Source organism: Pteropus medius, unplaced genomic scaffold (genome assembly GCF_902729225.1).
Source record: "Pteropus medius unplaced genomic scaffold, Ma_sr-lr_union100, whole genome shotgun sequence".
Taxonomy (NCBI): domain Eukaryota; kingdom Metazoa; phylum Chordata; class Mammalia; order Chiroptera; family Pteropodidae; genus Pteropus; species Pteropus medius.
The window spans coordinates 29,527,428-29,552,481 of record NW_024349800.1 but is presented as its reverse complement, the minus strand read 5'-3'; the positions used below and the strand labels follow the sequence as shown (position 1 = coordinate 29,552,481).

The 25,054-nt window shown below is 32.7% G+C and overlaps 1 protein-coding gene and 1 long non-coding RNA gene across 7 annotated transcripts in view; one reads left to right on the top strand and one right to left on the bottom strand.

The window, feature by feature from the left end:
- CCDC88A (coiled-coil and HOOK domain protein 88A) overlaps window positions 1–25,054 on the bottom strand; it is a 109,833-nt gene that overhangs the window by 4,236 nt on the left and 80,543 nt on the right. The window contains exons 19-31 of one of the 6 annotated variants that reach the window (XM_039887113.1): window positions 24,475–24,636; window positions 23,210–23,487; window positions 22,849–22,992; window positions 19,599–19,785; window positions 15,445–15,590; window positions 12,323–12,415; window positions 11,980–12,194; window positions 8,545–8,628; window positions 7,351–7,554; window positions 6,714–6,785; window positions 5,681–5,761; window positions 3,498–3,766; window positions 2,846–3,311 (exon numbers count right to left, since the gene is read on the bottom strand). In XM_039887113.1, coding sequence (XP_039743047.1) covers window positions 2,846–3,311; window positions 3,498–3,766; window positions 5,681–5,761; window positions 6,714–6,785; window positions 7,351–7,554; window positions 8,545–8,628; window positions 11,980–12,194; window positions 12,323–12,415; window positions 15,445–15,590; window positions 19,599–19,785; window positions 22,849–22,992; window positions 23,210–23,487; window positions 24,475–24,636 — 2,401 coding nt within the window. Of the gene's footprint in view, window positions 1–1,358; window positions 3,312–3,497; window positions 3,767–5,680; window positions 5,762–6,713; window positions 6,786–7,350; window positions 7,555–8,544; window positions 8,629–11,979; window positions 12,195–12,322; window positions 12,416–15,444; window positions 15,591–19,598; window positions 19,786–22,848; window positions 22,993–23,209; window positions 23,488–24,474; window positions 24,637–25,054 lie in introns of those variants that run through there. The other 5 variants (XM_039887109.1, XM_039887112.1, XM_039887110.1 and 2 more) reach the window with 5 other exon arrangements.
- LOC120621639 (uncharacterized) overlaps window positions 17,205–25,054 on the top strand; it is a 13,675-nt gene continuing 5,825 nt past the window's right edge. The window contains exon 1 of the long non-coding RNA XR_005658224.1: window positions 17,205–19,132. This is a non-coding gene — a long non-coding RNA (uncharacterized LOC120621639). The remainder of the gene's footprint in view (window positions 19,133–25,054) is intronic.

Below are 25,054 nucleotides of genomic sequence, written 5' to 3'. Positions count from 1 at the left end.
GTACAGCTGCTCAACTGAGTCAGTGTTGCATCACTTTTATCTTAAATTTTTTTTTTTAAATTGGGGGCATCTTTGTAAGATTTCACTTATAGAAAGTACTATGCTGATATTTTGAAGTTTGGAAACACTGGCTCTTTATGATTTCTAAGGTTCTTCCCGCCATTAAACATTTGATTCTCCGTGCTATGAAGAAATAGGTAAGAAACTAGTGTTTTGGGAGTTTTACGATTCCACACCTAGTGATAGTTTCTGGAGGAAGTCTAGTCTGTATTCTCAATCATCAAGACACATGGACATGATATATATCTATCTTGCATGCACAGTGTGCATGTGCATTTTGAAATCATGCTGCAAATATAAATATAGCCATTTGGGTTGCAAATACTTCTTTCCTGCAAGTGTAATTTTCTAAAATAATTATAGTTTTTAATATAACACACATGATTTTTCAATGTATTCTGCATAAATTTAATATTTTAAATTTAAAGTATCAGATTTATAATCTTTAAAAAGTTGAATTGTGAAATAAAATTTGACTCGATGTGGAAAAGAAATAATAATAACTATTATATTTGCATCATATATAGCCTCCATCTAATATTACCTATATTTATCTTTAAGTTTTATTACCAGGTTATGAAAAAAAAAGGGACACAGAAACAGTTAAAATGTTAGAACTGACTGTGAAACAAATGACAATAAAATAGATTGATATATTCACATAGAAAATATATTAGGTGATACTAAAAAATATGAACATTTCTGATTATGCTCATTTGTCTACCTGCTCTAGCACCATATTTAGTAATAGCTGGTTATGAGAAGTATGGTCAAAGATATAAATGGAATGGACCTACCCCCTGAAATGATCTCGTGTAAGTAAAAGGATGGCTTAATTTACAAAGGATGCAAATTTCACTAGGTAAAGATTCTCTATTGATTTTCTCTGACCCAATTAATAACAATAATTAATATAACAACATGTAGTAAATAATAATTTTCTCCCTCTTTAGAAAGTTACATTTCAAAGCATTCCTTCCAGATGCCAGGTTGTTATTATTAGTAATATATAGGCTGAGTCAAAATGGTAAAAATATTCTAGAGACAAAGTGAAATTATACTCCTCTGGAAGTAAGTGGATCAGGGCTATGACAATAAAATAGACTATCTTTTTGTTTAATTCTGGGAGATAGAGATTCGAGTTTAGCTGATTCTGCTTTAAAAGTGCTTGACCACAGCAAGATAATTTTAAAGTTTATGATACTAGAGTTAAATGTATTCTACTAAACACATACCTGTTTGTTTAAATGGTTACAAATCCTAATTTTATTTTAGCACAAAAGTACTCATTTTAGAAAATTGTTTTAAGGACATATATAATTTAATAATAAATTACAGAATTATAGAAGTAACAATCACCACTTTGTAAACTTGCTACCCTTTTTTGGACAAAAAATGCAAATTTCCAACACACTGAGTATGATTAGTTTATTTTTTGACTCTATATTAAAAAAACCTGGAAAAACTACTGTGTTAACTGATTCTAAGTAAAAAAGTAATCTTGAAAGAAAATGAAGTGCAAAGAAGAAATCGAATTACTACAAATGCTCCTAGTCACTGTATAAGTCACATTAAAAATAGATGGGGTTTTTTAAGAATTACACTAGATTTATAAGTATTAACGACGTTTTAAATCTGAATAATTTTATAAATATGAGCAGTATTTAATATTTGCTGCATAAAGGATTGAGTTATTAGCTATTTCTTTGAAAATAAAACAGAAGACATTAAATGGCAAAAAAAAATCACATTTTTTACTTATTTTCCTATACATGTGCAATATGAAGTGCACATTCTGGGAAAAAAAGTAGTGAGAAGAAGAGTGGGTGGGAGGGAAGGGAAGTAAAAGGGAGAAAGGGAGAGAAATGAGCATTCTTTTTTGGAAGCAATGAAGTAAATATGACTTGGAAATGCTTTCTTGGTAATTATAGCATGCAACTATTTTAACATGCTCCTAAAAGTAACAATCTCTTATCGGGCAACAAGAAATGTGAAAGAGGAACATGTATTGTTAAGGTTTTAAAGTCATGCAGAAAATGTACAATGCAATTAATATTTCATGCAGGCTTTGAGTGTGGTTACACATTCACATTTATACACAAGCCATCATGTACAGCCAAACACTATGCCACAAATTCAAAATAAAAATATGAACCTAGACAAATGATACTTTTCAAAAGCAGCTCTTCAAATCAGATTAGAGAAGTATAGTGCATGTCAAATAACATCAGTATTATATTGTGCAGTTTTGATCATACACAACCATATTCATACCAAACAGTTTGATTATCCTCAGAAACCAACAATGCAGCTTCTGTGTCATAAGGATAGAGGCATGCAGGAGTAATAAGATCACTGTTATCTACAGAAGACTGTGGGTTACTTTTACTAGGGTTCTGATTATCAGAAAACTGTCCATTATCTTTCTGTTCAGCTTTATCCAAAGAGGCAGAAGCCTGATCAATTACTCTGATGATTGGCCTAGGAGGTAACCCACTTATGTTACTAACTAACTCTGTATTCAGGGATAAAAATGGCTGAGATGGATGAGCCACAGTAAATGACTCTATGCTATCTTTAGCTGATATTCCAAATGCATCATTAGACATATTAATAGCAGCAAAAGTTTGGTTTAGAAAATGTGACCTTTCTGTTGTTGAGTTTCTAGCCTGGGCATATGGAGACTGAGGCATATCTGTAGCTAAATCATTTCGTGCATGAGAACCTACAGCATGTATTGGGTTGTGAAGTGTATGAGAGGACCACTGGTGTAAACGGTACTCACTAGATGCTGCAGTGATGTTGCTATCAGCAGCAGTAGCTGGTGATGAATCAACTGACATAGGTAGTTTACTGTCCTTGGTCAAAAAATCATGGATGCTTGTCCTTCGAGTAGTTCCTTCAGCAGTAGAGATCACACTGCTTGCACGAGGTAAAGTGGCGTAAGGATTACTATCTTTTGATTGTCGTGACAAAGAAGTTTCTTTTACTAATTTTATCTTTCCTTGAGTTCCCGGTATAGGTTTTCCTGAAGAACTAATGAAGTAGGTATCTTCAGTCTTTCGAGGACCAGGTCTCACAAATTGTTCTGGCTTAGTTGTCCATCTATCATAGCAGTCTCCTGGGGATTTTCCACTTACTGACCTGGCCAGACCACAGCTAACTGGTTTGCTTTTTCCCAAAAAGTCGGAAGAGACAGACAAACTTTTCATTACTTCATCTAAAAGATTCTCTTGACTTGAGGACTTTATCTGTTAAAAGAAAAAAAATCAAAGCAGTTTAATGAATAGCAGCCATGCTTTTACTTTCCTGATATATTAAACTGTGATATAAAATTGCTAGTGTATCTAAACACACTTTTAACTTTAAAAAAAAAGCTCTAAAGTTCAATCACAGAAATTTAACATGTAATGTCCACCTAAATTAAGGTTACTGACCTGTATTGAGGTAAGTTTGTTGCTTTCTTCCAAAAACTGTTGTAGAGTAACAACTTCACTTCCAGGGGAACCAGTTTTGATCTTATGATGTGCTCGACTCTCTAGTGTTTCGGGCATTTTGTGCTGGAGCATTGGACTTGATCTGGTCTGTCTTTTCAAATATTGAATCGGACTGCTACCACTGCTGGACCAAGCCTCATGATCATGAAGCAGGCTAAATTCTCCACTGCTATGGCTTTGTGGCCTGCTTTGGATAGTAACTGCACCTGCTTTTGGAGTAGATGATGTGTTAAAAGTTCAGTAATAGAAATGAAATTAAAACTACATAGGAATAACATTTGCTGACTAGATTCTTATGAAGAGCTAAACTGACTTTCAAGCTTTATTTAGAAATGCTTAGTAAACTATGTTTATCTTTCATCAGTCTAACAACTGCTTGCTTATTTTGTCTACCATCGACTTTCTTATCAGACTACCAAAGCCTGTTTCCTTATTTGGTCAATTTGACAATTATAAGCTCTGCAAGGTCAAAGACTTGCTTTCACCACTATACTCAGAGCCTAAACATACAAAGCAGGTACTTAATACATTTAATGAGTGAGTAAATGAATAAATAATAACACATTTTTTAAAATTCAGGTTTGAATACAAGTTGACCTTTGAACAACATGGAAGTTAGGGGTGCTGACCCCACAACCCTCTCCATATATGTTCAAGGGTCAACTATAATTGTAAAATACCACACAATTTAGTAAACATGATTATATGAATTTTAAATTATTTCAGAATGTTAAAACCAGAAACTGTTCTAAGTGCTAAAAATTCTAATTCTTTGCCTTTTGATAGTCTTTACTCCTTGTTTGACGGTTTCTCTGTTCATCCTTAATGAATAACCTTAAAATTTTTTTTTAACTTAAATAGCAAGGAGATAAGATATAATTACTTAGAAAATTCTAGTAAAAAAATAAAATAAAATATGCAGTATTTTATTCTTTATTTAATGTCTGAATCATCTGACTGTTCCTGCTTTCCATTGCTGGTATGGTGGCTCTAAGCCTTAAGACTCAATTGAGGTTGAGGAACTGCAGAGGATGCAAATTACTAGTTCTAGGAAAAAAAACTCTCTAAAGTTTATGCTATTCCTTGAGTACTGATTCATTTTGATTAACAGCAAACTACACATGTATATACAGGTATAGTATTGAGATAGAAAATATAACTTTCTATAGTTTCTTAATCCGAGAGAGTAAAGTAGGTCATGAAAGAATTTGGCTCAAGTTATATAACAATTTTATAAAAATAGTATTTTCTTAAATTTTCAAATCAGAAAAGAAATACTTTGTTACATTTTTAGACTACATTTTTGTACTAGATATATAAACATGATTATAAAAATGAAAAAATAATCCCTCTTTGAAATTGGATTTTTTATCATAATAACAAAGTCATAGCATTAATGATAAAATAAAACTAAAACTGAGACAAAAGAATTTTATAATACAAAAAGCAATAGAACAATTGCATTCATTATTATTTGACAATTCTGGACTGTAGAGAATAACTATTTTAACTAATTTTTATAATCTATTAAACAATTCCAGACCTGAGTAGGCAGTATACCTTTAAGGAAATAGGTATTAGTCAAGAGTTCCAGACATCACATAAAAACCTCACCTTGGAATGCATATTAAAAAATTAAGGGGAAAAATCTTGAAATAATTCTTTTATGAGCTATAGGCAACCACTTGGCTCTTGTTACACACACACACAATTGCCTTCTCAAACAGTTCCCCTTATTACATGGACAAATTAAGTATTTCTAAAACACTTTTTATGATGTGAATTCGATGTACATGCATCATGAGAAAATTAAGGACAACCATTTTAATGACAAGACAAAACATAAGTAAAATAAGGACCTACAGGTATTTTTTGAAGTATAAATATTGTAATAAAAATATTTTATCTGTGAAGATGAAAAATGGAAACCAATATAACTGCTCCTGTTTTTACATTTGTATACATTGAAATACATTTGTATTACAATGTGAAAAGTATAAAATGTTCAAAAGAATGATGTTCCAGACGATTTGGATTTCATACTTTACCCCAGAAACTTGATCAATCTCCCTTTTAAATCTGGAAATGGATTGAGCACATTAATAAATTTACCTACAGCGTACCTTTGACTTCATGGAGTGAAGCATTATTATTGCTATTGCTAGTGGATGTTCTGCCACTATCAAGGCTGGCTGGTCTTGAAGCTAAATGAAAAAATCAGGAGACAGTGCGATAAAACTTCTAGTTGGTGACACTAAACTTTACGTTCTGATCACAGAATGATTTGAGGAAGCAATCATGCATATTTTCACAGGCTGAGCATGCCCAAAGACAGTGGAATTTTATAGATTAGAAGCAAAGACATTTCCACAGTTCAGTAAGACATTTCAGAATACAACACATCTGAAACAAGATTAAGTGCACATTTAGAGTATAATTTCTAGATGGAAATGAGGACTGTTTTAGTTGAATAGAGTGACAGGCCAAAAAAAAAAGAGTTAGTGATTAGGTCACTTACAACAAATCAGACAAGGAACCCTGCACATTGCAGAGATGCCATGAACAGGAGGACTATGAGCATCTATCTGCACATTTAATGTCTTGTATTCCTAGCCATACAAGGGACACAACTGCACAGTGAACACAGCCCTATCCTGCTTCTTAAAATCCTGCTTACTCATGAAATTCCTTTAATATGTTATCTATTTATTGTTAATTATTTAGTTTGGTAAGATTTTTTCGGTATATTTTTCAGACAGAAATTTAAAAACCTAAAATGGTCAACGCTGCAGAAAATGTGGTTTCTTAGAGGTTCACCCTTTACCAAAGTATCTTTCTAAACCAATGATAAAAAATAACTCTTAAAACTTTAAACTTACACCAAAATGGCAAAAAAATTACTTTTAAGCATTGTGCAGGTATACTTTATAAATGACCTTGACTAAAACAGAGACAATTTAGATGAAGCAGCAACCTTAAAAAGAGACAAAGGGAGTTTTATTAGGTTTGAAGAAATGGCAGAGGTAGCTAGCTATGAGATGCAGGTCAGATAAAACATGCTTGCTGGCAATGCCACATTCAGGGATTCAATGCAAGAGTCTTAGCATTCTCATTCTGTATGTAATATGTATTCTCTAAATAAAGTTCATATCTTACCATGAACTCTTGATCCCGTACTAGAATCATCACTAATACCTTGTGGACTTATGTCTTCAAAGGATGTGGCATCTACATAAAATAGCAAAATGGATATAGAAATATATTTTAACAAAAAATAAAATTTTATTTACACAGAATATGGAAATTCTTTTTTAATCACATATAATACACCTGGATTTAACAGATTTCATAGACTCAATCAGAATCTGGATCTAGGCGTAAGAAATAGAATATCTCTGATGAGCGCTGACTTGCTTAGGGAAAACACCAGAAGCAATGAAACAATTTCCCCTGTGACCCTGCAAAGCAAGAGTTTGGGTTGTTCTTACATGGTTTTCTATATGGCTTGAAGTCATGTTTTTAGGTTTCTAAAAAAAGCTATCACTCTCTCCTTTTCTCACACTTAACTTTTTACAGTTAGTTCATTAGCTGTTTATTATGAAAGGCCTAGGAAAGATTTGTTATTTTATGTTTTAAATTTTTGAAATGATTTGAGAATTTCCTTAAATCAAAGCCGGATTGTTTTGATAATTATTTCAGGTTGTTGCTGTCAAAAAAGTACACATGAGAAAGTCAAATTAAAATTCCTGTTGCCAACAGTTACACAACAGTGCAAATAGCAGACGGCCTATACCTTTATTATTAACCAACTGCTTGGATCTGAAGCCTGTAGAAGAGTTGACAGTTGAAAAGTTGATGGCTGTAGTAGAGAAGGCCATAGCTCCCAATTCTTTTCTCCTTTTACCCGTTGAAATATCATCAGGAACCTCCAAATTCTCAGTACTACCTGTCCACTGTCCTCCTGCTAGGACCATGGACTGCACCAGGTCATTCATGGCTGGGATGCAAATGAAAGCAAATGAATCAGCATGGTTAATGTATTTGCTCTTATTTCTGTATTATAAATGATCTGGTTTTTGTCTATGGATTAATGCAAGTGAAATAAAAAAACTATAACCACAAGGTCACTGGAATTATGACATGCATTCAGCTGAATGAAATGAGTAGGCCAAAGGCTGATAAATTTCAGCAAATATTTTTAACCCACCTCCAACCCCTTTACAGATAGAAAAAAGGAATTTTACTCTGTACAACTGCCATGCGTTTGTGCAGTGATATGCAATATAATTAAAAGCCTTCATAATGTGGTTTTGGGGAAACAAAAATGGAATGAATAAAAGTAAAATGAAGAGCAGTTCTTATACATCATCATTATTGAAAATGATAAAGAGTCCTTGGTCAGAGCAGGTTACTGAAGAAAATATTCACTTTATGAATCAAGTAAGCATACCATTCAATAAAAACCTGAAAGAGATGATAACCAAGTGATAGACATTTAATGTGATTATGTAATTACCCATTCTACTTAAAAAAAGGAAAACCAGAGTATTATTATATAAAGAATGACAAACATTTTTAAGGGTTACAGGCCATTTTATTTATTTATTTAATCTGGTTCATTAAGGAAATAAAATCCTAATGCTAAAGATTTTGTTATATTTTCTTTAAGTAAATTTCTTTGGGAAAAAAAATCTATATGGCATGTAAAATTAAAGGGTTTTTCTGCCAACTTTGGAAAGCGCTGGAGATTTACAAATATATTATTACATGTATGATTAAACATATGCATGTATATGTATCAGTGAACATACATATAATGCGAATTCGGTGCCAGTTTTGAAAAAAAAATTCTTCCAGCTCCTTGAATTAGAAGACTGCACTTTGCAAAATAAGAGAACTGGTACAGTCCAGAGAAAGGTTAGTGAAAAATTAGTAATGGAAGCCAGTGTAGTCATTTGAAAGAAGCTGAACTGTCATAAAGTCTTACACATGGAACGACGGTAGCAGGCCTTCGTTTTGTCTTTATCCTTCGGTCTGTTCCTCAAAAAGGGCAGTCTTTTCAGTGCAACCACTTTTATGTCAGAGCATGAGAAAAAACAGAAACAGAAAAATGAAAGAAAAAAGGGAGAAGAACAGATGGGAGTTAAATGTTGAAATTAAGGACAGAAATGAATGTCTGAGTTTCAGCTTATGTACACTATACTAAAGCTATTTATTATTTTTGTGCTGCTGAGTGATAATGAAATATGAAATAAGCACTCTGATACTTAAAATACTTGGAAAAGCACTGAAGACAATGATGAGGAACATGTATTTTGAAAGTTTAGACTGGCTAATTCCTATAAATGTAAGAACTGGTTAGAATTACTTATGGAAGAAACAATTTTCCTAGTTAAGTTGTAAATGCATAACTTTAAAATTAGGGCTACTGGTGGGCCACAGAGTACAAGTGATGAAAATGTACAAGGCTTTTCAATCCTCTATTTCACTTAACTTTTTAAATTATAAGGCTTTATAGAAAAAAATAATTTATGAAAATGCAAATTCTATTAAGGGTATTTTAATAATATACATCAACAGAAACTAAGGTGCCCAGGGTATGTTTAAAACAATCTAAAGAAACCTTTAAAACTTTCATTATTTTTTTAAACTTTAATAAGCAGGAAATTACTTCTTGGCTTAAACTGAATTCTGGTGCATTATTTAGAGGCACCATGGAAATATATATTCTTTCAAACAAGGTCAAAAGATGAAATGAGCAATTATATTAATTTCATTTTACAAAAGGCTGGGGAAAAAATAAATGGGTATTTTGAGAGTAGTAATAAATGCTAGCACTAAATTGTGATACAGCTAAAAAATAAGGAGACACCCTAAGGAGCAAAATAGACAAAAAAATATTTACATATGACATTTTTAGATATTTGGAAAGGTTTTTTAGGCAAGGTTATTGAAAAAAATCAAAGCTAGCACTGCAAAAAGTTTTGTAAATGAGAAATAGGGTTATAACTATAGTAGAAATCATTAGCACAAAAACAAAAAAAATATTCACTAGAGTCATTAACATAAGCTACATTTTAATAAGATTTAAATACAAAAAATTGTTACACCTTTTTGGAACTACAGTTTAGGAGCTAGGGAAACCTGCATAAAGACTTAAAGACATGTTGTACACAGCCTTAATAACTATGCTATTTCTCAGGGTCTATCATTCTTTTGTAAATAAAACTCTTGACAAACTGACAAGTATCATTCATTAATGAGAATGCAACGGAAATTCAGCTTTTTAACTTACTTGATTGCTATTAGGAATAGTCACGATTCATTTAAGCTTTTAATTTGACTTATTTCTTTTCTAGCTTGGTAAAACACAGCTATTTTCAATGATTGAAAAGAAATGAACTGAAAGCAATGTAAAAATGGACACTTAGCTAAAACAAAGCAGAGTGGTTGCAGCATGCACATGTTGTCTTGTTTAGATACTTTCTTTTTCTGTTTTCAACTGTTTAACAAAGGCTGCTTTACTAACAGATACTCTTCCAAAAGGGACAGGATAAAAGGAGTTTTAAATTTGCCAGTAGTGGAATGTGATCCCTCTACAGCAATCTATTTTTAGATCGACAATGTTCTTTTCCCAAACTATAATGAAATTAAGGGAACATTGGTTTTGTGTTTATTTTTAAAATTCTAAAACTGAAAAATTGCAGGAAAGGAGCCTATTATTTCTTTCGGATTCTTATTCTGGATGTTTCAGCAAAGAGTATGAAGGAATGACGGATTTATATTTAAAACAAACAATATGACCTCAAAAAAAGACTGTCATGCCTTTCTAATGTATGCTCTCCTATCTGAATTGAAATATCTTCCTTTAATTAAAAAAACTGAGTATACCCATTACCATTCTGATTTAGTAAAATGTCAGGTATTTTAAATCAAAAGCATCTTCTTAAATTATCTGGCACCTTCTTAAGAAAAACTTGATGATCTCCCTACAGTAATACTCAGAGGTTTCATGTAGATTTGGCTGACAAGACTAGATAAGAAAAAACCCATGTTTTTTAAACAATAATCTTATGTGAGGATATAGAATTAAACAACTTTCTTGAGCCTACTACACACACACACACACACACACACACACACACACACACACACATTTCACAGACACAGACACATTAAATGTGTACGTACATATAAATATGTACATATGTATGCATATCACTTTTTTTGTTGCCTGCTTATGGATTCTAGGTGTTAGGGTGCTAAAGCTGCATTCTGAAATATATTTACTCTACAGTCAATGTCTAATATCCTACACCTGAAAATACTGCCTTTTCAGAGATAATTCTCCCAAGGTCAAAACACTGTTTATAGTTTTTTGAGTGTTTTGAGTTACCCGTATGAATAGTCTACCCCTTGGGGAAGTAGCAGCTGTTTTTGCCTGCTATTTACTTCAAAAGAACAGCAGTGAAATTTATATACATATATATGTATATAATATAAACATATAAGTATATAAATATATAAGAAATTTATAGATATAAATCTATTTTTTAAATTTAATGACTGGTGATACAGCATTCAAAGAAGCCTGTTTACATATTTTTTAAGAACACTGATAGTTGTCAACTTCCTAAACATCTTCAAAAGGCCTAGCATTGGATTCTTTAATCTTTCACTTAAAATACATTTAGGCTTTTACTTCACTCTTGCTGTTTAGCTAAGCACATTAGTAATGAAATTAAAAGATTATGAATTGTATAGGGCACATTAAGATGCAATACATCTATATTTGTAATTAAAAAAATTGAATCAAAGTTTATGCACAACTTATATCTCTCCATTTTAACTGATCCTTTATCAAGCAATCTCTCAATAAATTTCATAACCTTCAATTATTTCCAAATCTAAACATTCTCTTCAAATTCATACCTATTTTTCTTTGCTTCCCCTACAATGTAACTTTACTCCAATTTGATATCATCAAAGTATATGCGTAAAACCTCATTATATATAAAATATATTTCTAAGTAATTATGAAAATAAGCTCTTATAAATATTTCTCACTTGCTCCTCACAATCACCTTGTTAAGTATGATGCAAAGGTAAAACGCCTGCCATACAAAGAACTGGAGAGCAGCAGTAGTATTCTGGCTCTTATTTAATGTTATTTAATGTTTTACCTCCCTGGGCAAATGATGGTGTCTCTGTGTATGGGATATCTCTAAACACACAATATAGAAAATCAATGTGTTTATAGATTATTGTAGTATGCAATGAATTTTATAATTGTATGGAGTTAAAAATAAATGCATTCATTAGACTATTATCCCAAAGGACTGTTGAATTATTTAAAAGAAATCTTTGGAAAGCATTCTAAATCAACAGAGATCAAAAATGTTTAAAGAGTTTAGGCACTCACTGCTGCTTTTCTTGGTCCCCAAAGTTTGGCCATCTTCTAAAGAGTTTGAACCTACTGAAGAACTATCTTGACTATCTTGATGAGGGAGCTGAAGAAATCCTTCACTGGAGTCTGAGCGGGTAGGTGTTAAAGTTAGAGATTTCTGACGTTCTCGATTAATATCTTTCTTAGACTTTATCAGTTTTCTCATTTTTAGAGTAATCCAGTTGCCTCTCCTGATAGAAAAAAATTTTTAAATTCTTATCAGTCTAAAATTCAACTTATAAATACTTCACGAAATTAGATGTTTAAAATATGACTTTTTTTTTTTAAATATACATAGATAAAATTTGGCTAATAGTACCTTCTAGGAGGAGATGGCTCATAAAATTTGTATTGATCCATAATTTTCTCTTCTAATTTCTCCTTTTGTCGTCTTAATTCATTTAACTTATCACTATAAAAATAAAAATTACATTTTAGGACATGCATTATATTTTGTACAGTTATGAATACTATTTTGTGACTATGCTCTAACTTCTCTCCAGAACATAAATACAGATACCATAGTTGATAACTAAGAATTTACTAGGTAGTAACAATGGGATTTTTTTCCAAGTTTCTCCTTTTCTTCAAATTTACAACTTATTTAAATAAAAGGATATAGGATTTAAAGTTTCAATTCTTCAATAGGATTTGTTTGAGGAAAATTTTCCCTATTACAATCTCATCATGACAAAGAATTATATTAACATCTTTTTAAACATTTTATCAACACTCACTTTTCCACTATTCTTGGATCTTGAGTATCTCAAACCATTATTGGAATAAAGGATGATTTATTATAATTTATATAGGCAAAATATTAAAATGGAGAGTCTGCTTATAATTAAATATAATAATCAATCTTGCAACTGCATCTCCATGCAAATAAATTTTTTTACTTTATGGCAGAATTATTTAGGATTAATTTACTTGTAGAGAATTATTTCCTGCCTCCAGCAATGCATGAATTTAGTACTTTCACTACATCTCAGTCTCATTTTTATGTTCTTATTGGCTACATTATATAGAGAAAAATTATAGATTAGAAAACAAAGTAATATGAACCCTATAAAAACACTTGCAATGCCAAAGAATACTATTTATTCAATATTTAGTGATCATTTATAATAAGGAAGGCATGAGGTATATATAAAGATGAATAATAAGGACCCCAGCTCTGCTTATACTATAGTAGGAAAGAGAGGATATACATATAAATGACTATTATGATAAAAGGCATTAGCGGTGCCGAAATAAAAGTGCTGTGGAAGTACAATAGGAACTTATAAAAGGGAAAACATTTCTAGCTTGGTAGATCAAAGAAAGACTCATGAAGAAAAAGTCCATAATAGACTGAAAAGGAAAGACGAGAACACTAAATGAAGCAGTTTAGCTGGGGAGAAGTAGTGAGGAGGTTTCAGGTTAAGATTTTGATCAATAGGAAATCAGAAGTACTGAAGGTTTCATTACAAAGTGACTTTATGAAATTTTTACTTTAGGTACCTTAACTCAATGATAGAATGAATATATAAGAAAGTCTGGAGATGAAAGCTTGCAGGAAGCTAATGGAATAGTCTAGTTGAGCGGTAAGGTTGAATTAGGGTAGTGGAGACTGGAAGAAACTGATTTGAGAGATTCTATGGAAGATGATGCTTTGTGAACGGAAGTTGCCAATAATTATACCACAGTGCAAATAGGAGACAGTCGAAACCTCCAAATTCTTTTCTCCTTTCCAACTGTAATACCATCAAGAAGCTCCAAATTCTCAGTACTACCTGTTTATTGTCACTCCTGCTAGGACCACGTGATAGAGGCATTCAGCTAGAAATGTCTGACATGTAAGACAGTTTTTATTAAATTAAAATTTTAATTTAAATTAAAAGTCAGAACAAATACTAATATTTGTAAGTCACTATATAGATACAATCACTAAACCTTGGAAATGGATTAGTCACCAAGAGTCAGAATACTAAGATGATAAAGCTTCTGCTTAAAGGACAGGAAATTCAAATGCCAAGAGCTTTAGATATACTCACTGCTTCTCAAGCTAAAATACCTCTTATGGCAGAGGGTAAAAGCATATATAGCCCTGAAAGAATTAAAGGTAATCCAAAGTTGCCAGCCACAAATGTGAAATTTCTTTGAAGTTTTGCATTTATCTTAAAAGTTCATGCAAACTGCCTTTTGCTCCATGATATATCTGTGTATTAATATAAAAATAATGTTCTCTGCCTCAAATTTTATAATAAAATTGATGCTTAAAAAATTTATAATGTATCCTGGTTTCATATGTGCCCTGGCTCACCATCATGTACATCATGTCTGAAAGGCACAGACATATTATATCATAAACTCTTTAGGATAATTCTGGAAATAGGTGTTATATCTCTATTTTGGAGAAAAAGAAACCAGTGATCAAAGAAATGAAGTAACTAGTCTATAGTCACATAGTTTTTGACTGGAAGAACCGGGATTTGAATTTTAGGAGCTGTCTGATTTCAACATTTGTGTTTTGTATTATATCATTGTGCTTTTTATTTGGGGACAAAGGGTAGAGAAAAATCTAGTATAGATGCATCGCAGTATAATACAAAGAATATTCACTGAATTGCCCAGATCCAAATCACTGATTTTACCAGATTCTTCCACTCTCAATGGAGACAGAATTTACCAGTAATTAGGTCCATTCAATTCTATTTCTTACATCTTGTAGTTTCTCTCAAATACCACTGCTTGGAAATTGTTTCACTAGATTATGCAACTGCCTTCTTAAAACTTACTTCTTGTCTCTATTCTGAGAATCTCCAATCCATACTCTTAAAAATCATTGGATTTTTTTTAAAAAAAAATGCAAATCCAACATTAATACCTTGCTCAAATTTTCGGCAGCTCCTTTGAATGGCATAGAAAAATCTTTGTGAAGTGGCTCCTGAGTGTTTATTCATTTCCCTGCTGCTCTTCCTTACTAAATTTTGCTCCAGCAAGAAAAATTAATTTTTAGACCCTATACCATACTGTAACACTTTCATAACACGACCATGTTTTTGCGTTTGCTGCTGTCTTGGCCCAGTACGCCTCTTCAGGTGAGCTCATATTGAACCTCTAAGTCTTAGCTCAAGCAATCATCTTTGGAAAGTCCACTTTGCCTCTCTCAGACTAAGGTTGCGATATTTCTATGGCCTCCTACACATTCCTCTGTTATGGCAATTATTTGTATTTCTCGCTTTATAGTACTAGCTCCTTAAAAGCAGAACCCATGTTTTCATGTTAGTATTTCTGGTTGTTAGCATAGAGCCTGGAACATAAGCATCCTAAAAATATATGCTGAAATAATAATGTTGAAAATACAAAAAGATTAGCATTGAGTTTTCTCTGTCAGCAGATGTACCAATCATAAAATAATGAGTAATATTTCAGAGCACAAAATTATTTGGTACCTACATGTACTGTCTTTGTTCAACGTGAAAAAGATCCTTGCTTTCCATATTTTGCTCCAACAGTGTTCTGTTTTGTAGCATTAATGTCTGAATTTGATCTAGTAGATGTCGATTTTCTTCTTCTAAATTTCCTTTAAGTTGGCTTAGCAACTGTTTAAACACAAACATTTCTTTAAAATATCAACATTTACATTTAACATAAATCACCCAAAACATCTGAAAAATATAGAGTACCTCACAGACTTAAGTCTGCTCTTTGAACGATTAGCTGGTTGCACTTTGATCAGAATGAGTGCTTTGTTTAGTTATGATGACAGCTAAAGCACTGGGTTATGTATATTTATGTATATATTTTATATATATGTATATATTCGTAATTCCTATAGACACTGGGTTTAACATATAATAAATTATCTAGTTCTAAAAACATTGTTTTCTTCAAAACTGTTTAACTTACAGTCCAAAAGCTAGATTCAAATCTCTAGCCTTCTGTTTAAGCAACTATGAAACAATGGACAAGTTAGCTAATTCTCTGAGCTTCAATGACCTCATCTATAAAATGAGGATTAATAATTCCCATCCCCTAAGATTTTGCAAAGATTAAATAATATATGTAAAGTACCTGGTGTCATGCCTACAGCACACAGTAAATACTTAATAAACCTCATTCTTCCCTCAACCACTGTTTTCAAGGAACCTTAAAGTATATATATAGTTCTTATGGCTTAAACAAAGAGTCAACTAATCTTGTCAATGGTTGGTATTACTAGCTCATATTAATAGTAGTTGGGCTGCCAGCAGCATTGCACTGTTTTCTCTCAGACTAACAGAAATTGGAAATATGCCTTAGGCCAGAGGTTCTAAAAGAAGTCAGAAAGCCCAAAAGTAGTGATTCTCAGAATTTAGCACTACTTGTAAAGTATATATTTTTAAAAATGTAGATTTCTGGGTGTTAGAGTAGAGCTCAGAGATCTGTATTAAAAAAAAAAAAATGCCAACAATAACCCTTCCTCAAAAAAAAAAAGATAAAGATAAACAAGCATTTAAAAATTTTCAAAAAGTACAGAAAAGCTATATATGAATACCCTTAAATGGCCATCTAGATCTAGTAAATGTCAATATTGTGCTGTTTTATCTATATATTACTAAATTGAAATATAACATGTACCAGATTCATTGTAAAACTGAATTCAGTTGTCCTCCTCCCTATACCTACACCTACTCTTCCATCAGGAAGTGAAATCTATTTTCTTTCTTGAATTTGGAATGCCTTTGGCAAAGAAGAGATAGAAGTGATAGTATGAAAGTTCCTAGGCCGCAAGAGGTCTCATGTGCCTCCTCCACTCAGTCACTTGGAATCCTGCTGGAGGATGAGAAACCACATAAATGGCAAAGTTACGCTAACTGGGGCCATCCTAAACCAGCTGGCCTTCAGCACACCTGCCATATAACTGAAGACGCAGGAGCAAGCCATACTTAGATCAACTGATCTTGGCCCACATATCGATGCATCGATCAGCATATCTGCTCAACTGACCCACACTCATGAACAAAAATAAATATATACTGTCCATTACCACTAATCTTGGCCCACACATCAATACCTGGATCAGTAGATCTGCTCAACTGACCAACAGACTCATGAACAAAAATAAATGTTTCCTGTCCATTATGGTTGTTCTATAGCATTATATCAAAGACATTAATAAAACATATATACAGAAAAAGGAATAAATTTTAAATGTATCTATAGCTCAATGAATTATCACAAAGTGAACACATGTGTGAAACCAGCACACAGATCAAGAAACAGCACATTAACTGTATTCCAGAAACACTCTTTGTGCTCTCTTCCAATCACCATCCCTTCTCACAAAGATACAGATACATTTTTTCACTCCCTCTAAATTATGTTATTATATGACAGCCCCTGGCCAAGGGTTAACATTTGACTCAAGTTGGGACAATCAGCCAGAGTTAAGTAGGTAGCTAGGGTCCTTTCTGGTCTCTTCTGAGCAGCCTTCCAGACCACTAGGGACATATAGGACCTTATCAAGACCCGCTATGACTGGTTGTCTCATTCCTTAGATCTCCTAGTTATATTTCTGACAAGTTTGCTGATCTGTTACTTGTCTCAACCAGTATTCCAACCTCAGGTCTGAGGGTTGGCCTTTGAGAGCTCTCCAGGGCATGAGGCTTTTCTGTGCTCTGCACAAATCAAGTCAGTCTCCTCCAGGAGCAAAGCTGTTGGTTTTCAGAGCTAGCTCTGCACCCTGGCAGAACTACCAGGTATTGGAATTATGGATGGGGTAGGGGAATAGGAGAAGTCATAACACCTCAGACAGCCAAAGTTTCTTTTCGAAGTTGAGTAAATTTTAATAAATGCTTCTCAACTTCTTATATGCTTTTGTCTGAGTCCCAGAGTATTAAAATGATTGTTTTTGACAGTTTTGTCCAATTTTATTATTTCTTGGGGAGTTGATTTGTCATGTTCCTCACTCTACTATTTTGTAAGTTCATTAGCCCAATTATATTTTACTTATGACTTTTATAAATCACAGGCAGAATGATTTGCTAATTTGCTAGAATGAGTAACTAAATATATATCCTTTCAAACTAAAATTTCATTCTATTGATTTATAATTTCAGACAAAAAGCTTTTAGCTATTACTTTTCTTATAGTCTATTCCTAATTCTATTTAAGGGTTTGCTTAAGTGCTCCATGAAATTCAGGTGTTAAGCTATGTTCAAACTCTACTTATGTACCAATCAGAAAATTTAAGGATTATCTAAGCCTTTCGGCATATTTTTTTTTTGTTTCAAAACATTTATCACTTTATCAAACCATTATCGAAGAGGCATGGAATTATGTTAAGAACTATATAAATAAGGCATATATCATATCTATTCAAAACTCCAGTGGGGCTATTTTATTCAAAATAAAAGTCACAGTTTTTTAACAATGGCCTATAAGGTAACAAACATATCTAGCCCAGGCACATCTCTGATCTCATCCCCTACTACTCTCTCCTTTGCTCATTTCATTCTGGTCATACTAGCCTCCTCAGAGTATTCCTGAAACACACTAGGATTCTCCTGGCCTTAGAGTCACTAGCTGTTTGCCTGGAATATTCTTTTCCCAGATATCTACATAATATCCCAAGCTCCTTCAAATCTGTGTTCAATTATGCCTAGTTAAAATTTTAATCTACACTCCATCATCCACTCTGTCAGTCCTCATCCCACTTCATTTTTACTTGCATATAACTTATCACCTTGCAGACTAATTTTCAAAATGGTTACAGTAGTATTTGTAGTCCATGTGTTCTTCCAGAATCTTGCCATTCTCTATCAATAGGTTGAGTCTATTTTTCTTCCTCTTGAACCTCGATAAGACTTTGACTACCCATGAATAAAATGCAGGGGAGATGATGCTGCATGACTTCTGAGGCTTGATCATTAAAGCACAGACGGCTTTTTTTCTGTTTCTCACCATGATGTGCGTGTGAAAGCCCAAACCAGCCCATGGGGAAAGACCACATGGAGAGGAAACTGATACCTCCAGCTGATAGCTAGCATAAACTACCAAACATTAACTCAGCCTTTCAATCTTCCAGGTGAGGTCCCAGCTGCAAGTGGAGCAGAGATAAACTGGCCCCCTGGTACCTGTCCAAATTCTGCCCACAGAACCTGTGAGCATAATAAAGTTGTTTTATACCACTAAGTTTTGGGGTAAATTTGCTATGTAGCCATATGTAAAAAAAACCACTGAAAACACTATATATTTAACTTACTTAATATGTTTATTGTTTGTTTCCTTCTATCAGAATATAAACTCCATAAGGGGAGAGATTTTTACCTTTTTGGTTTCCTAGTACATGCCAGGTGGTCAGTAAACATTTTTTCATCAAACAAGGACATGATGTGCAATTTCAAAGTATCTCAACATATAAGTTGAAACTAATAGCAAAAATTGTGAGATTAATGAAAAAAACTTTTTCTGAATTACTTGTGAATTTCAATTATTCCTGACCAATTCTTTCAGAAACAGCCCCACCAAATATATATTGCTATTATCATTATAATATCATTGCTTAGTTTTGAGGTATGTCTTGATGTCTAAAGAAGTAAACAGTAATTTAATGTGTTATAGCTCACCTCACACTGGTTATTTAGCTTGGTGGATGTGATGTCCAATTGTTGGTACTGTTCCTTTAGCTTTGAAAATTCAGCTTCTAATCTTGTTTGTTCCAGTTTAGAATTATTTAGAAGACTTTTCAAGTTTTTATGGTCGGTTTGTAAAACTTCAGTCTCTTTTAAAAGCTGATTATATGTATGATTCAACCTATAATTAGAAATCATGATACTATTAGGTTCTCTTAATAGCTCTCATTATAATTTACACAATGTGAAAATGCTATAAATCACATTTAGACATACTTAGAGAATATAAATAATTCTTTTGCCAGTTACTAAGCTGACCAAGCATCAGTTTCTATTCTGTAAAAACTAGGTGGGTAATAGATTATTGGGGTGATCCTTCATAAACTATATAAATGTCTAATCACTATGTTGTACACCTGAAATTAACATAATATTGTATGCCAACTGTAATTCAAAAGTAATAAACATTATTTAAAAATAAAAAAAAAACTAAGTACTTTTTTCCCTTAAAAAGAATTATTTCAGTATTTAAATATGTTGAAGATATAAAGATACGCAAAATTTTATCATACGAAATTTAAAGTATTAATAAGAATTTATATTAAAAGAAAAAAATAACCAATCCAGTTTTGATTTTATGGAGAATTCAAACATTGTAAAATTCAACACTGAAATTCAAGAAAAATCAGATCAAGAGAATTAATCAGTCCAATATGGGACATGATAGTCTATCAATCGGTTGCCAGATAATTGAGAAGTTATCTGAGAAGTAGATTTAAACCAGAATTTCAGTTATTGAGATTTCTGCAGTTATGGCAAATTATTCATATTTATGCAGTCCTCAATTAATAAATTTTATGCTTTTTCTAAAAGTCAAACTATAGCCTTTTCTGTTTCTTTCCACTATTATACCTTCAGAACAAGGTCCGCTGATCTCTAAGAGAAGTGATTAGCAAACTTTTTCTGTAAAGGACCAGAGAGTAAATACCTTGGGCACTGTAGGCCACATGCTCTTATTTTCCATTTTCTCCATGACCTTTTAAAATGTAAAAAATGTTCTTACTGGAACAGTCTGCACACTAGATATGATCTACTGAGCTAGCTGTAGTTTACCAACCTTTATCTTATGGATTTAAGATCAGGAAGACACAAAAAAAGGAGGTAGCCAAATAAAACAAACTTGCTCAGGATGGTACTTTTTCAGAATATCTAATAATCTACTTCAACTCATTTCTTGAAGAATTTGAGTCAGATTACAAGAATTATAAATAATAAAATACTGCATTTAAAAAAAAAACAAGTCTTGGTTAAAAAAAAATAAAATGGCAAGACCAGAAACATAAAAACAAGTATATGCTCTGTGAATGAATGCATGCCGTGAGGATAACATCTCACTGAGACATAACAGACAGCCACACAGTATATCAATACCTATGGCTATCAAAGATTCTCCTACTGATGCTTCATGGGGTAGAAGGCCATGATAATAGACTATGTCCTCAACCTCACCTCTATGGCAAATGCTAAAATGAGCTCTTCAAGAGAGTTTTTCACACTGTCCAAATGCAATTTAGTGAACACAATTCTAAAGAGGCCAAGACAACCTAGTTCATGCAAGAAATTTCCTTGGTTTGGCATTAAATAAGATTAAAACTTAGGCTATTTAGAAGAATGGATAAACTGCTGTTGTTCTTCAGACAAATCTTCATAAATATCTTTTTTTTTTTTTGGTAAAATAACTTTCAGGTTTTATTTAAAGCCTTTTCCTTTACAACACAGGCATGAGTGCATAAAAACTGGGCAAGAACAGATCTGAGAGACAGAAAACACTCAGGGCTACTCATCCTTCCAAGCCCACAGTATCTTTGGGTTCAGGCTCATCATGCTCAACTTCTTATCATTTAGGCTGAGCTTTTTCTCTGGAGCTTCCACAGCACTGTAGTAGAGTCCTGGAAGGCCTACACAAGTTCACAAACTGTACCTTTTAGGTCTGAATTCTAACAATGGAAAAAGACTAGGCTCAAGATGAGACTTTGACAGTAAATGTGTTCCCCATTGTTACATATATAATAAAAATGACTCTATCCTTGTATTCTGTAACTTGTCACAATTTAGTCTACTACTGCAGGGGTCCCCAACCTCTGGGCTTCAGACTGGTACCAGTCTGTGTGGCCTGTTAGCGAACCAAACTGGAGAGCAGGAGGTGAGCGGCAGGCGAGTGAGCGAAGCTTCATCTGTATTTGCAGCTGCTCCCCAGTGCTAGCATCACCGTTTCAGCTCCACCTCAGATCATCTGGCATTAGATTCTCATAGAAACACCAGTCCCTGGTGCCAAAAGGCTGGGGACCACTGTTCTACTGCATATACTGTACAAACACATCCTCCTTGATTTTAGCTTGGTGTTGAGTTTGTTGATGCTCAAATACCCCAGTAGAGAATTTCTAGTTGTCACAGCTACTATATTATAAACTACTGCACATGAAAATGGCTGTAGAAGCTTAGGGATATTTTCTGTAAAGGAAAAGAAATAGAAGTTTAATTCCAAAAATGGATCATATTAAATTCATGATAGGGCAAATAATAAATAACTTCCATTTGAATTTTATGTGCTGTCTTTCAGCACTTCAGCTTTGGCAGTGTAAGTGCAGTGCAAATGTGTAGGCTGTTTAAACATTTCAAAAGTTTCTAAAAAGCTTTTGAAAATGTCACCTTATGAAGCAGGCTGATTACCAGTTGGCAAAGTTTTGGTTTTCCCAAGTTAAAAAATAACTGTCCCATGGCAATATGAGACCAGTAATACCTAAGAGTTAAAAATAAAAATACAAATAAATCATCCAGAAAATTATAAGGCTACTCACTTGTAGCAACTTCAACAGACAAAAACTGAGATACCAGACTAGCGAAAAGAAATGGAGACATAAAGAATCAGGTTTCATTACATTCTGTATTCATTACATTCTATACTCAATAGAGTATGCATCTGCTCTAAGGTACAAAAATTTCATCATATAATGTGGTTTAAAAACTTTATTAGTTGAACAAATCAAGAGAGAAACAATGAGAGAAAACAGATCTAAGTTTTTGTCTGAGTCATTCTATTTAGTAGCTGCATGATTTTACTGGGTAATTTACTTACTGTTCTGGAGTCTTTTTTTAAATTCTAAGTTATGATGGTACTGCAAAGGGGGAGTATACATGTTGGATGTAATAAATAATACAAAACTGAAATATATATATTTTTTACCTATCATTTTCACCACAAAGTTTCTTGTATTCTGCAGCTACAGTCTCATGATTTTTGTTTTCAAGCAGCATTTTTTCCTGTTCTACTTTCAGTGTTTTTTCCAAATCTTCCAATTGTCCTTTTTGTTTTAGTAACTGATTATAACTGAAAGAAAAGTTAGGTATTTGGTTTATAATATTTCCTTAGGAAAAAAGAAACTTTAGATTGAACAAGAGTAATTTACTAGTATCACATAAAATACATGTAAATTTATATAAATTTTCTACATAAATTATCTCTTAGAACTGTTTAACATACATTTATTCTATTACCCCAAGAAAATTGGTTTTAAATTAAAAACACAGAAAATATAATAAATTACCGGTCTTCAAGGTCTTTGTGTTCCACTTCAAGATTTTTGTGGGCAGACTTTAGAGTTCCATGTTTAGCAATGAGAGATTCATACTCTGAAGCCTGCCGTTCATGAAGAAGTTCCAACCTCTCATGATCTTTGATGAGAGAATCATAGAGAGATTTAAGGTCTTCTCGTTCTTTGATTACAGATTCATTTTCATTTTCTAGGGAAGACTGCTGGATTAGGAGCTGTGCATTCTGGTTCATAAGTGAGGTACTTTGAGAATTAAGTGTGGAATTTTCAACCTATAAGAATGCATATTGTTATCAGACATAAGAAAAATATTTATGTTGTCCTTTTTTTAAAAAAAGAGATTATGATAACTTAAGGAAGCTCTAAATAAATTGAAGCAGATATATGTGTATTTATATTAAGAAAATTTAGATTTTAGTGACCCAAAGAACAAGGCTATCATTTAATTGTATTTTTGGAAGTTATGATATATATATACATGGTGTGTATCATGAGATCTATATATTATGAAATATATATCATATATATGTTTTGGGTTGAATTATTTTAAATGAAGGTGATTAGCAAGAATTTGTAAAGTACAGAATTTGAAATGCTAGTTTGTCATTTTCTAGAAGCTGAGAGTTGATAAAACTAAAAATTACTTGTAAAAATTCAATTTCAAGAGTCCAAATTAGCATTTGCTTTTACCATTTGGAAAAGAGTGACAGAAAGAATAACTTTTATGTTCAGAGAGGGAACTTAGTTTCTTCTGCTCTTTATAAGGTTTCAGAGAGTTGTACTTCTCCCACCTGATGACTCTATTTGAAAAAAACACTGGCAGTGTTAAGTGCAAGATGGATCCTTTGAACTAAGGCCAAGTGTGAAGACAAAATTCTCATGCTGTGTTCTTTTCCAATAACTTAATCAATAAGAAAGCTGTAAAATGAAGCAAGGAATGGTATACTGCAACCATACTCTAAAGCAAGGATTTCCATCTGATTAATTATAATCAACTTGTTTATAGTAAAAGGTCATAAAGTAAACATAAATAAAGTTATCTTTATTCTATTTATATTTCTTGAGCGAATTTATTAATATTTAGCGGCTCTGACATTTTTTAAATGCTGATATCTGAAAGTCTGGAGTAGCATTAGATAGAAATATTTTATCTTCAATTAACTGTTGACACTAAGAAACAATGTTACCATGTCTAGTCATCCTTATTTTAATATCATAATTCAAGACTGTTGCATATCCCCAAAATATTACATTACAACCTGAAGCTTGGCATTCTGTGTTTGAAGAGTAGTATTCTGCTCCTGTAATGACACGGTCTGCCTCTGAAGTGCAAGAATCTGAGCCTGCAAATTATTGTTCTGTGTCTCAAGTTGCTTAAGTTGAGTTTTCAATGCTTGCTTCTCCGCTTGCAGTGTAGCATTCTTAATAAAGAAAACACACATATTAAAAGTAAACATAACATCAAACATATTTCTGTTTAATATATACTGGAATTCTGCATGAGTATTATTAACATTATAATAATAAAAAAAAAAAATCCTAGCACTCTTAAAAGAGGGAAAAAAAATCTCTTCTATCCCAAATTGTTAACAGATATTTACTCTAAGAAAGCAATAATCATAAAACTTTAATATACTTTGTGTCTGTGTCTTTGTTTTATAATGCCCGAAAAATAAAATATTCCATTCTAAATATATTGACTAACACAAGAAACTATAATGGGATTGCCAGTTATATGATTTTTATGCTGCTCGAAAGTGCCCAGAGTGTCCAGAATGAGTGGGGCTATGTCTAGTCAATGGAATCCTTCTTTTCTAATTGCCCAAAGGCAACTGTGAG